We start from the raw sequence: 12,731 nt of genomic DNA on the forward strand, positions 1-12,731 counted from the left end.
AGCTATGTTTACTAAGGTATGGTGATGGTAATAACAGTAATAAAATGATAATACATATATAATGGTAAGAATAGTAATAAAATAGTAATAAATATGTAATAGTAATAGATAGTAGTCAAATTCTGCACTACAAGGAATCTGTTCTGGGGCTGAGAAGAGCTTGTTCTTTCCCACCCAACTCTGATTATCCAGCTGCCTAGGAGGCAGGATATGCGACTGCACAGGTGGGAAGCTTGACCCCTGGTGAGATTTCTCTCTGGCATCAGCCAGTTTGGAGAACAAACTTCAGGTACAAAGTAGGAAGCCCTAGCAGTGGTAGCAATGTCGTGGAGATCAAGGGAGTGGAGCAAAGGGAAAGGCAAATCAAGTAGATAGAAGGAAAATGTGGGATAGATTGAGAAGAAAAACAGCAAATAGTTTACAGGACTGGCAAAGCTTTAGGAACAGTAGTAGTGGGCAAAACTTTAGATAATGACTTTGAATGTAATCGTTTTATTTTCCCCATTTGTCTAATATTTCTTCTGGATGGACAACAAGGCTCTGCCTTATTAAACAGAAGTGATTCAAGCTCTTATCTCGCGAAAGGGAAGAAAGCGGCAGAGGTCAGCGGCCGAACGCGTCTGGGCCAGGAAAGCACGAACAAGCACAGCATAGCAGACAGGGATCTCTTTGCTGAGGGGGTTCCAGGAAAGGCGCGCACCTGCCCCTGGAGGAACGGGGAGCGGAAGAACTTCGGGGGCGAGTGACCCGCGGCGATCCCGGCCCAGCCCTGCCCTGCCCCGCCCCTCCCCTCCCGCGTGCACGGCTTCTGGCCCCGCCCACAGGGGCGGCACTGCCCAATCGTAGAGCGGAGCGTGGCCCCGCCCCCTCGCGCCGGCCAATCAGCGTGGGCGCAGCGCCGCGGGCCGGGGCCCGAGCCTCCTCTCGGGAGGTGACCGGGACGCGCCCGCGCCCGGCACCGGAGCCTCCGGTCCCGGGAGCGCCTTTGGCCCGGCCCGGCCCGGCCCGGCCCGGCATGGCGGACTCGCACGGGGGGCGGCCGGCGCAGCGCTCCGCCCGGGCTGCCGGCGGCGGCGCGTGCTGCTGGGCGCTGCCCACGGCGCTGCTCTGCGCCTACGGCTTCTTCTGCAGCGTGCGGCCGTCGGAGCCCTTCCTCACCCGGTACCTGCTGGAGCCGCACAAGAACCTCTCTGAGACCCAGGTACCGCGGCCCCGAGTACCCTCCTTTCCTCCCGCCCCCCCCCCCCCCCCGCAGGGTGCGTGTCTGTCTGTCCGTGTTTTGTTCGCAGTACGTGAGTGCTGGGGGTCACCGCCGTCTTTTCCCTTCCGCAGGTGTTCAACGAGATTTACCCGGTGTGGACTTACTCCTACCTGGCGCTGCTGTTCCCCGTGTTCCTGGCCACGGACTACCTGCGGTACAAGCCTGTGGTCCTGCTGCAGGGCCTGAGCCTCATCGTCACCTGGTTCATGCTGCTGTACGCCCAGGGGCTGTGGGCCATCCAGTTCCTTGAGTTCTTCTACGGGATGGGGACTGCCACCGACATCGCCTATTATTCCTACATCTACAGTGTCGTCGATATCAATCTGTACCAAAAGGTTACCAGCTACTGCCGAAGTGCCACCCTGGTGGGCTACACAGTGGGCTCGGTGTCTGGGCAGATCCTTGTGTCAGTAGCGGGATGGTCCCTTTTCAACTTGAATGTTATCTCCTTAACCAGCATATCCATTGCCTTTGGCACGGCGTGGTTCCTGCCCATGCCACAAAAAAGCCTTTTCTTTCACCACCTTTCAAGTCAGCGGCTTAGCTGTGAAATGAAGGTCATGGACTGTAAAAATGGAGCAGTTGTCCAAGATCATCCCGATGTGCAGAGGGCACCTGGCTGGGAGGATGAGGCAAAAGTTCCCTTAAATGGGGAGGGTCATTCAGCAGAGAAACAGGTGAGTTGTGCCCTGAGTTTACATGAGAAGGAGATGCTGTACTGACATGGTTGTGAGATGTGCCTGTATGTACATAGCATAGAGATGTAATATCTAACAGCAAAAGAGAATCCCTTTACTTATCTCACTTCCTTATTTATGCCACGAGGAGAATTATTACTGGCATCCTTTTGCTGTTTGAGCATGGTAGGCTGTTCCTTAGTTTTTCTGAAATTGCTCTCCCTGTCTTACAAGGCTGCAGTTTGAATGCTCTGGGCATCAGATTGCCATCCATTGGTACAAAAGCAAGGGACATCTCTGGGATACTAAAAATTGAGCATATTTCCAAACTCTGTGTATGCTTCTGGATGCACCCAGTGACTTGCAGAAAAGAGGCAATTCTTCTTGCACTCATATTCTGACATTGTTACTCCAACTGTTGTGCAAATTGTGCTGTATAATATTTGGGGTTTATCGTATGACCCTGGAAGGAAACTGGTCTAGGAAAGAAACTGTAGTAGTTCTTGAGAGCACTTGGAAGCAGACATTGATTAGCTATAGAAGGGTAGAATATGGATAAATTGCAGGAAGCACATTTGCATAGTATCAGCTTAATGCAGCCCCTGAGAACACCAAGGTAGTGCCCTGACTTGTGGCTTTTGTGGGCTGCATAACCTCTGGCAAAGCCATTTGTATGGAAACAAGTGTGGGGACCCTTGCTTGGTGGAGGGACCTGCTGGGTCCCACCTGGGTGAGCAGCCTCCAGTTTTGAGGCCCAGTGTGAGTGTGTAGTTGCCTGCTTGGCAGGTCCCTGCTGGTCACGCTGCTCCAGGGAATGCAGGCAGGGGGATTCTTGGCTCTGGGGAGAGGCCAGCCTTGCTTCTTGGACAGAAGGAGGCCATGCTGGTTCTGAGAACGAGCCAGAAGGTAAGCGCGACTGCTGGATTAGTCAGCAGTGGGTATTTCTTAGCAAGTAAGCCCCAGTTAGCTGGTTTGGGGGAGGCAGCATCCAGGGCTGCTTTCTGCTTCTCCAGCTACAGCTAGGAATTAAAGGTATTAACATTCCAGGGACTTAATCCTGCCCCATCCAGCACGATCTTGTGTGAGCAAGGATATTTTTACCCGAGTTATGCTTGCATGCTGAAGGGTATTTGTTAAGACAAATTCTGTGCCAATAATGACTAATGTATAACTTATCCATCCCTTTTGTTTACTTTACTCCCCTTCTGTGAGGGTACATGTAGTGCCAAAGTAGTGGAGAAAAGTTTAGAAAAGGAGCAAGTACACCTGCCTAACTCCCCAGAGGTCACTTACACCAGGTGCTGAAGGCTGAGGAGCACTGGAGTGTGATGATTGTCCTTCTTACTGAGGTAACAGCAACCATATTTCATGAGCATGGATGCCTGTAGGAATAATTGTACTGAAGAGACACAGCCAGGCCATAGCAGGGCAGGTGGGCCTTTCTGGCTTATCAGACATGTGCTTAGGGCTGAACAGCCAGATCAGTTTTTGCAGTGTGTGTGACGGTTCCCTTCACTTGTTTTTCTGCACCTAAACTTGAGCTTCGTGTGAAATCTTCTGTGTGGGAGTTATGTGCTAAAGTCACATTGCCACAAGCTCACCTCTTCCCGAGTTGTTCTGTTGTGTTTTGGAGGAATGGTATCCACAGAGCAAGAGTTAGGCCATTGGCATAGCACTGGTGGGACTGTGTGGTGTTCAATGAAGATGCTTAGAAATCAGTGGCACTTGAAGGGGTGGAAGACAGGGAGTTCAGGACAGGTTTCAGGCTGTGGTCTTTTGGGGTTTTAGTAGAAACATTTTAAAATGAGTTTTATTGCTCATGGAAACAATCTTTCCCAGGCACACACTGCACAATTTCCCCAGGGAAAGGGCGTAATGCCAAGAGCCCAAAGTTGCTGCTGCTGTCTGGAAACCACTCTGAAACTGGACATGTGACAGCACAATGTGCAATAGCTCAGTCCTGTGACAATGCTGTGTGTTTCCCTGCAGGGAATCCAAATTCACAGGGGCCTGAGGTGCTGGGTGGGCCTTGGGGCTTTGCCCAGTCTTGCATGAAGTAACTGCTCCTGCTACTCAGACTAGCAGGGTTTTGCCCTACAGGGTCTACACAGATTCTGTACATGTGTGCATGCAGCAAATGCAACCAGGAACTTTGGTGTACAAAGTAAAGACATGCTCTTTTCCTCTGCTGCTCTTGACATAAAGTGGTAAAGAACAGGACTGTAACAGTCTGTAGGTAAAAAGCAATTTTGATTGTTGTCATCCGCTGTTGCTAGAATAGATCTATTTTCAATTATTTTTTAAGGGTTTGCCCCCTTTCATGCTTTTTCTAGAAAGATTTGGAGTGGAAAGCTTCATTTCTTATCTCATGTCATTTGTCAGGGCACTTGTATGTGCAGGAGCTGCCAGTGTCTGGTGGAAGTAGCTTCTGTTTTGCTTTAGATCCCCAAGTGACATCTCTCACCTTCTTGAAGCCTTGGTGAGCTTGAACAGGGGTAGAGCATGTGGTAATGAGATTGCTTCTCTGAGTATTTATAAACCCCAAATGCCTGTACTGAAAAAATCAACTTATATGGAGAGAGATATAGTCATTTGATGTCTTTCATGTTCTCTGTGCTACAAAATTTGGTTGAATTTGAATCAGGACTTAAAAGTGTCAGTGGGTTTTTTTTGCCTTTGTGATGTAAATGGCTGGCTTCTGATCCTGTCTTGTCAAAGTGGATATTGTATCCTGTTCTCTGGTGTTTCTTCTCTGGTGCCCTTCAGTTGCTCACATAACATGTGTCTGTCCCTGCTCTCTTCTGGGGAGAGTCAGAGACGGAGAGCTGATTGGGGCTGAACCCTTCCTCTGCATGTAAGGATACAGCCCTGGTTGGCAGAGATGGGAAAGCTTTTTATTCATTACTCTGTAGAGGTTTGTGTCCAGGAGTGGTATTGTCACTCACCAGTGATCAGACCAACTGAAAGGGGCAATTTTGTGGAGCAGTGTGGAGTACTCATAAACAAAGGCTTAACATTTCTCTCCCCTTCCTTCTCCTATTTATGCAGAAACAGAAAGTAGATATCGTAAAGGTGCTCAAGGATCTCTGGCGGGACTTGCTGCAGTGCTACTCCTCCAGGACCATGCTCTGCTGGTCTGTGTGGTGGGCACTGTCCACCTGTGGCTACTTTCAGGTCATCAACTACGCTCAGGGCCTGTGGGAGATGGTGCTTCCTTCTCACAGCACGGACATCTACAATGGTGCTGTGGAGGCAGCTTCGACGCTCCTAGGTAAGCTTCTGGCATAGCTCCTGTTCTGCTGTGAGAAATGTCTTGTTTCCCTCAAGGTCATTAGAGCATGATTTGGAAGTGCCTCGCATTCCCCCAAGCATGCAGGAGAGGTAAACCCTGGCATCTGAGGTGAATCTTCCCTGACATGCACAGGTAGGTGCTCAGTGTGAGTTAGTCGCTGAAGCAGCCCTGATTCTCGTAATTCTGTACGTAGGTGTTTAGAGGAGCCTCCCAAGCCAATCTTCATTCTGAAATACTTGGCAGAAGGCTCCAGGCATGTGGCTGACTGTGTGTTCTTGGCTGTCACTATGACGGTGGGGTTATGCTTGTTTTAAGCACTCAGTCAGACATGGGGTCCTGTGTGTTTGGTTTTCCACCGGGAGGGTACCAAGGTTTCCTGCACACGCACAGCATGCAGTGAGGCATGGTTAGTCATTTCAGCACTGTTAGGAGCAGAAGCTATTAAGATGAAAGAAGTTGGTTGACTTGAAAGGGACAGGTAGGTCAGTCAACACAAGCATTTGTTTATGAAGTTGTTCAGTACTGTTTCATTACCAGAACTAGGGCAATACCTTTTTAAAGTAGCTAACATACCCTTACAGAGGTTTTCTAGATGTTGCTGCAGCGTGTCTCTTTTCTTTGATGGAGTCATTGTTCCATCATCTGCTGTGGACATCACCTCCTTGGGGGCAAAAGAAACCAAAGTACACAAATAAATTATTAGTGCTTTCTTGGGCATGCTCAGCCCCTTCTTGAAGTTCAGTAGGAAGCTGTGGCTAGTTTATAGTTCTAAAAGCCAGTGTACAACCCGTTGTTAGCTGGGTTTGAAGCTGTTGGCAACTTGATGACTTTGTCTGTTCAGTCCCTGGTGTGCTAAACCTGCACTTGAATAGCTTGGTCTCATACACTGTTTCTCCACTCTAGCATGAACCTGTGGCTCTTACTTCTTGTTTGAATTAGCTTCCTCTACCATCCTGCCTTTGTCCCAGGAAGGAGAAGAATTGGTATCAAGGGAAAGAAGACCCATAATGTGGCCTGATATCAGCAAGATTAAATATATATATATGGAGGGGTATTCTTCAAACCTTATCATGACCATTTTTGATAACAAGGTCCTTTTTTTAAAAGCCTGTGAACAATGGACCTAAACTCTTGTAAAACTGAAGTTTTTTAGTTTCCCATTTTGATTTTTTTCCTCAAGTATCATTTTTCTAAATAGTCTAATCATTTTGGGTCATGTTTCATAAAAGCAAATTAGCCTGAACTGCTCAAAAGAAGCAACCAAAAGTCCTTCAAGTTGATAGAGATTAATTGCTTGAAAGAAGAAAAGTTTAATGAATTAATACTCACAACTAAAAGCTTGAAATGTGTAACAGGACTGGAAATCCTAACACCTGTTGAGAATGAGCATGCAGTGACCTGCCTTCCTAGGCACTGGTGCAAATGCTCTGACTCCTTATTTCCAGTTTGAATTTATTAATGAGCAGTTTATTTGTCTCTAATGTCATGCCAAGTTTGTATTTTAACACAAAATCTTTGTTCTGGGCTAAAGAAGCCAGGTTTTTCTAGTTGTTCTTTGGTAAATTTAAGCTCTTTGTTCTCTTCCTAATTAGCCCCTCTTTGCACCAAACCTGGTTTGAGTTGCATTCTTTTTGAAGGTGGATAACCAGAATTGCACTCGGATTTATTCAGTGAGGCCTCAGACTTAGAGAAGCTCATGCTGTTTACTCTTCTCCTTGTACTAGAAATACCTCTCCTGCTGCATCCCAGATCTGATTTGCCATTTTCATTGTTCTTAGTCATTCTGTGCTCAGTTAGGAGCAATGTTTGGCAACCTTTGCATAAGATGCTGTTGCCATCCCTGCCCTGCAGAAGGGTTTAAGTTGGCATGGTGACTCATGTAGCTGTCGGCTCCCTGTCCTGGGAAAGAGAAGTAGTATTCCTTCTAGGGAGATCAGCTGAATGTTACGTTGCATCCCTGCACCTTCTTTGGAGTGTGGCAATCCTTTATCAGTTTGGGTTGTGAAACCACTGGATCATCTGAATGTGTTTCATTGAAGGCCAGAGACTGAATATCTTAATTAGGTGTCAGGTTGATACAGCCTGGGCACATAGGGAGAGCACAATTTCATGAATTGCCATGAGATCTTCATGTCTGTTCCCAAATTTCAGAATTGCTGAGATAGTAGGAAGAATGCTCTAGGATTTAGCTTCTTTTTGCATATCAGAGTTTTGCTACTGGGGAAGCCAGACTTTCAAAGAACAAGATGTTAGTCAGGTCATGTCACAGCAGGCACTGAGAAGACTTTAGTGGGGGAAAATAAATCCTTTGCCTTGGCATAGCTCCCTTCTTCACCAGTCTGCGAGATTGATGTGAGGTCTGACAGGATCACAGGCTTGTGCAAACTGATGGTACATAAGGAGTCTTGGTGTGCTTGAAGGTTTTCTAAGACAGCAGGCCAGCTAAGGGCTACAAAGAGCTTAGATGGTGCACTGTAGCACTTCTGTGCAGTGGTCTACTGCTGAACACAATCCTGTTTTTCAGAGATGTCCTGTAAACCTCCCTTTGTCAGTATGCTGTTTGTCTGGTTTGCTGTGTACAGCCATTATGCTGTTGGTTGCTATTTGGCTTGTTTGCAGAACAAGGCCTACTTGAAACGGGAATTTTCTATCAATGTAATGTGTATTTAGGCTACTCAGTAGTTGCAGCTGTGGTAGTGCATGAAACACACCTTGTCTGCTTGTTGAATTGCATGAAATACCACATGCTTTCCCATCCTATGATTTGTCTTTTCTCCCCATCCACCCTTCATAAAATCCAGCCAGAGTTACAAACCTGTTCGGGTTGTAAAGGATTGTTCTTGCACAATCAATAGTGCATGATTATACGCTGTGATTAGGCTGTATCCCAGGAGATGTGGATTTGGACTCCTCTTCTTACTTACTGTTACAGCCCAATGTGGAGATGACAGTAAATGTAGGTGTTTCTGCCTCCTGGGAGAGAGCTCTAACAACTGTGCTTTAAAGTGAGTAGTGTCTTCCTCCCTCCTAGCCTCTGCTAAAGCACCACTAAATAATTAGGTGAGTGCTTTTGAGAACCAGGGTTTGCATTTCTCAGTAGAGACTGCCCAATTATTGACCGCACTGCCACAGTCAAGTGTAGAGGACTGGCTGGCAGTGCTCTGAGGCCTGGGGCTGTCATGCTTCCAGAGCCAGATACGAGACTTTGGAGGCAGTCAGCATTGACCTATGTATTTTTTTCCTGTTTCTGTAAAAGTAAATGGGACTTTGCAGCAGGATTCCAGGTGAGGGAGGGGTCAGGAAGGAGAGCTGCTAAGGTGTTCTCATTTGTGTCCTCCATTTCATTCATGTTTGGCTGTTAGGGGCTGTAGAGCTCCCAATACACCATCTCCAAATTGCTCCAACTGTAATTACTAAGAGTTATGCTTTCCTTCCCCTCACAGGAGCTGTTGCAGTTGTTGTTGTGGGTCACATAAAAACATCCTGGGCAATGTGGGGTGAGGTGGCACTTGCCCTGTTCTCCTTTCTTATTGCTGCTGCTGTGTATGTCATGGACACTGTTCGTAACATCTGGGTGTGCTATGCATCCTATGTCGTCTTCAGAATTATCTACATGATGCTAATCACAATAGCAACGTGAGTATTTGTAATGTAAACTGCTCTCAAGGTTACAGCTGGTGTGAAAGCAGCACATTTTCTGTGTAACGAGTCTGTTGCAAGGGTTTGTCTTGTGATTCAGATTGGAAGCTGTGGCATGGAGATATATTTGGCTGGCAGTGTGCCCAAGCTTAAAAGTCTTGTGACACTGAAGTGACTGCTTCTAAATATCAGATAGTGCTGATTGCTAGGGGGATGTTTTCCGTAAGTGTGCCTGTAGTGAAGTGTTAACAGATGAGGAAAGGACAATGCTTTGCCTGGGTTGAAGCATCAACTTTCCCTAACCTGTAAGAAAACTACTTCAATGTTATTTGTCACTTTGGGGGGGAAAGCATAGCTGCTTTTGAACCACATAATCACTCCAAGACAGCTCAAGCACAGTAAGAGGGGTGATGCTGAAACTGGCAACTGCGAAGGGAGTTCTGGTTAGAAGGTTGCAAGAGGTTATGGACCACACAGCAACAGACTGAAGCTTTGAGATTGCCAGCAGTTCTCTGGTGCCAGAGTGCATTTCATCTTGTCCACGTGGCAAGACCCTTTACACTGGACAGCAGGGCTGCTTCAGTAACACCAATACCCACAGGGCTCCCTCAGTGGGGGGTGGGGTTGTTTGTTTTTAAAAAGAGGGGTTGCATGTGTCTTATGGGTCTCTCCTAGCTTCTAAGTTAATCCATCATGATCCTATTTAGGAAAGGACACTTATCTGTGCAATGTAATTTAGCTGTGGAAAATACTAAACCAGTCAGTGTAACTCCTCAGGGTGCATAGTCGTTCTGCCCAGAAATGTTCCTGCCATTCATGCATTCCCCTGCTTTTTCCCTTATGTTTCTGGTTGACCTTTCTTTCCAGGTTCCAGATTGCTACAAATCTCAGTGTGGAGCGGTATGCGCTGGTGTTTGGGGTCAATACTTTCATTGCGTTAGCACTTCAGACTCTGCTCACTTTGATTGTCGTGGATGCCAGTGGGCTTGGCTTGGGCATCTTCACCCAGGTATGATAGATGCTCTTACGTTTATTGATGGGAGATAGGGAAGGGAGGAAGATAAACTAAGCTGTAAAACTTCTCAGCTACCTGTTTATGGGTCAAGGATTTGACAGAGAAATAACCACTGATTCCTGATATTTTAGAAGAGGAAGGGAACTCATTTATTTTTTTAACATTCTTACAAATCTGCTAACTGCTTGGTTTAACCACTTCTTTTTATTTTCTTTTCCCCTTCTCTGCAGTTCATGATTTATGCCTCTTACTTTGCGGCCATCTCGCTGGTGTTCTTGGTCAGCGGCATCTGCAGTATTGTGAGAGCTTACAGGAGGCGAGAGCAGATGCAAAGCGGATCACCTGAAAGCCAGTAGTGCACCAAGAAAAGACTCTTGGTGGCTACATATGAAGATATAGGTCTATTTTTAATCTCTGCCTTTTCTTCCCAAGGCAGCCACCTTAACGGTATATGATCCATATTTATACTATATTAGTAGCACATTTTAGAAGGTAAATGTATTAGCTCTTACGTAAGTAAGAACAAATATCTTCTTTCTAAAATGCCTGTTGTTCTTCTGTTGCATATATGGGATGTGCAGCAAAGAACAGTAAATTTTCTCAAAGAATGAGAAAACCTTGGGAGGTTTTAGTCTAACACTGTCCATCTGCAGGCAGTTTTGTGATTGTCTGCTGAACTGCTGCTCTCTGTCATGAGGTGCTGCTACAGGGCAGAAATGAGGGCACACTAGCAGACCTCTCTGTGGAGAGCCCCGGGCCTGGAACAGGAGGTGGCCTGAGGGCTGTGCTCTGCAGTGTGGCTCTCTCTGAGGCTGCCCTGTGATGCTGGATGCTCTGTTTTGAGGACTGGTACACGTTTCTGCACATGCTTCCTTGAGGAGCTTGGACTGCTTCTCCTGTTCCTGTCTGTCATCCCTGCTGCCCGAGGTTTACCTTAGCTGATCATGGTGCTTCCCCAAAAACATAACTGTGTCCTGGGGCAATCTGTGACACTGGTGGATGGGCTATCAGCAGGACTACCTGTGCCACGAAGGCCTGTGCCCAAGGGACTGTAAAGCTGGAGGGGAACTTGGAGTTGAAATAGGCAAAATGCTAATCCAAGGGACCCTTGGATAACTTTGCCTTTGTCCCTCTGGGCTGCAGGTTCCTGTGATTACAGGAGTCATTGCCTCACAACCTGGGGCTGGACTGTTTCAGGGAGATGGTGGGTGTTAGTGGAGCACTGAGAAGGAAGGTAACTCACAGGCTTTTAAGCTATTCTTTGTGCCCTTAGAGAATTTTGACTATGGTGATTAAATTGACACCTTCAATTATGGTAGTTAACAGAATGACTGCCTGAGGCATTGAAAAATGATGATTTATGGTCTGTCATTTTTCCACCATTATTTTAAAATGCCTTTATGCTTCTGGTGGGTCTCTGTCCACTAGTTCTACCTCTTCTTTCCACATGAGCAGAACAATGAATGTTTAGAGTGGGCAATTCTTTTGTTTTGTCCAGTTTAAGCAATTTGGGATTTGCCTCTCATCTGTTTCTTAAAATAATTTATTTTTTCCAAATTGCTTCAACACTGAGGAGGAGTTGCACAGAATTGGCCTGGGCTTGGCCACCTTGGATACTCGGGCAGCATGACCAGCACAGCAACAAATGCCTATGGAGTGTGCCTGTTGCTGTGCAGGTTGTGGTGAGTTTAAGCATACAGGAGAGCTGGCAAGGAGGAAGGTGCAATGCAGCCTTTCCCTCCATGCCTTCTCTCTGTGTGTTCCTTAGACCTCCTTTCTTCTTCCAGCTGAAGAAGCAGCTTTGGTTCATCACTTGCTTTTAGTGCCATGGAGACTTCACAGCAGTGGGGTTGGGAAGGTGTTTTCCCTCTAGCTGGGACATTTCTCATCACTTTCTGTGAGCCTCAATCTTTACCACACAATGTGCATGATTAATGTGTTTGGCATGTGCTGCCTGGGATCCAGGGAGCCCTTCCAGGCTGGCTGCTCAGGGGAGCCTGCTCCCCAAAGCTTTTCTTTCTGCAGGCTGCCTGCTGAAACAGCCCCCTAAGGGGGGGCTCAGCTGCACTGGCATTTACACATGTAAACTTATCTGCCTTATCCTGAAATGGAAACTTGAAGCCACCCATGTATATGTTCCTTTCTCTACTGTTTTTTGTTTTTAAAAAAATAAAATCTGGAGCCATGAAGTGCTAGCTGATGAGCTGTCCTGGGACAGGGCTAGTCTGTCCTTTGAGTTCCTTGGTCTGATGGCAGTTGGAGCAAGGCAGGGGGAGTGACTGTACAGCACTCCTGTCAAGTGACCAAAAGGAGCAGCTCAATTTTAATCATACTTTTCATACAGAAATCAAATCTTTGATGGGGAACAGCCCAGTTATTTTAAAAGCAAGTCACAAATTAACTAATGACTTACAGCATTATCAATGGTTTTTGTACCAAAGTAATGAAACTGTGGCAACTGTAATAGAGAGGCTCGCTACACTGTGTATGTTTTCAGGCCCACAATGTATGGATGCCATACCTGGATGTTGTTAAGGTTCTGAGCTGTGCTGTTGCTGTGGTGATGAGGTGACTATAGAGCCTGATTGGAGCTGCATGCAGAGTTAATAATGATGCCTATGAAATTCTGTAACCATGTGGACACTGTTGGTTTCTAATTAAACAGCTATTTTTGTTAAATAAAAATACTCTGAGATATCCTGTGTGGACAGTGGTTTTTTTTCTGTTTTGATACCCTGCTAATCCACAGCACTGCTGCTGCAGGTTGTTCTCAGCATCTTTGTAAGAAAGAGAATAACAATACAGAACAAAACATGCAAAAAGAAGCAAGGCTTCAAGAAGCTGATA

The 12,731-nt window shown here is 46.6% G+C and overlaps 1 protein-coding gene across 1 annotated transcript; it reads left to right on the forward strand.

Annotated features, from left to right (window-relative positions):
* The first annotated feature begins 950 nt into the window (after window positions 1–950).
* Window positions 951–12,581, forward strand: SLC19A2 (solute carrier family 19 member 2). Its single transcript, XM_042031842.1, has 6 exons — window positions 951–1,201; window positions 1,333–1,938; window positions 4,987–5,209; window positions 8,674–8,866; window positions 9,737–9,878; window positions 10,115–12,581. Exons 1-6 carry the CDS (start codon window positions 1,016–1,018, stop codon window positions 10,238–10,240), a joined length of 1,476 nt encoding a protein of 491 aa, XP_041887776.1. The 5' UTR covers window positions 951–1,015; the 3' UTR covers window positions 10,241–12,581.
* Window positions 12,582–12,731: the final 150 nt, after the last annotated feature.

The sequence above is a fragment of the Corvus kubaryi genome, unplaced genomic scaffold (assembly GCF_017639235.1).
Source record: "Corvus kubaryi isolate FWS band 111438036 unplaced genomic scaffold, C.kubaryi_AGA036_p1.0 37341, whole genome shotgun sequence".
Taxonomy (NCBI): domain Eukaryota; kingdom Metazoa; phylum Chordata; class Aves; order Passeriformes; family Corvidae; genus Corvus; species Corvus kubaryi.

What these genes read in the sequence shown, in the direction of transcription:
- SLC19A2 (XM_042031842.1), top strand. Translation starts at nt 1,016, where the DNA reads ATGGCGGACTCGCACGGGGGGCGGCCGGCGCAGCGCTCCGCCCGGGCT. An exon ending in AGAACCTCTCTGAGACCCAG is followed by an intron (nt 1,202 to 1,332) that starts GTACCGCGGCCC and finishes TCCCTTCCGCAG; the next exon opens with GTGTTCAACGAGATTTACCC. An exon ending in ATGCTAATCACAATAGCAAC is followed by an intron (nt 8,867 to 9,736) that starts GTGAGTATTTGT and finishes CTTTCTTTCCAG; the next exon opens with GTTCCAGATTGCTACAAATC.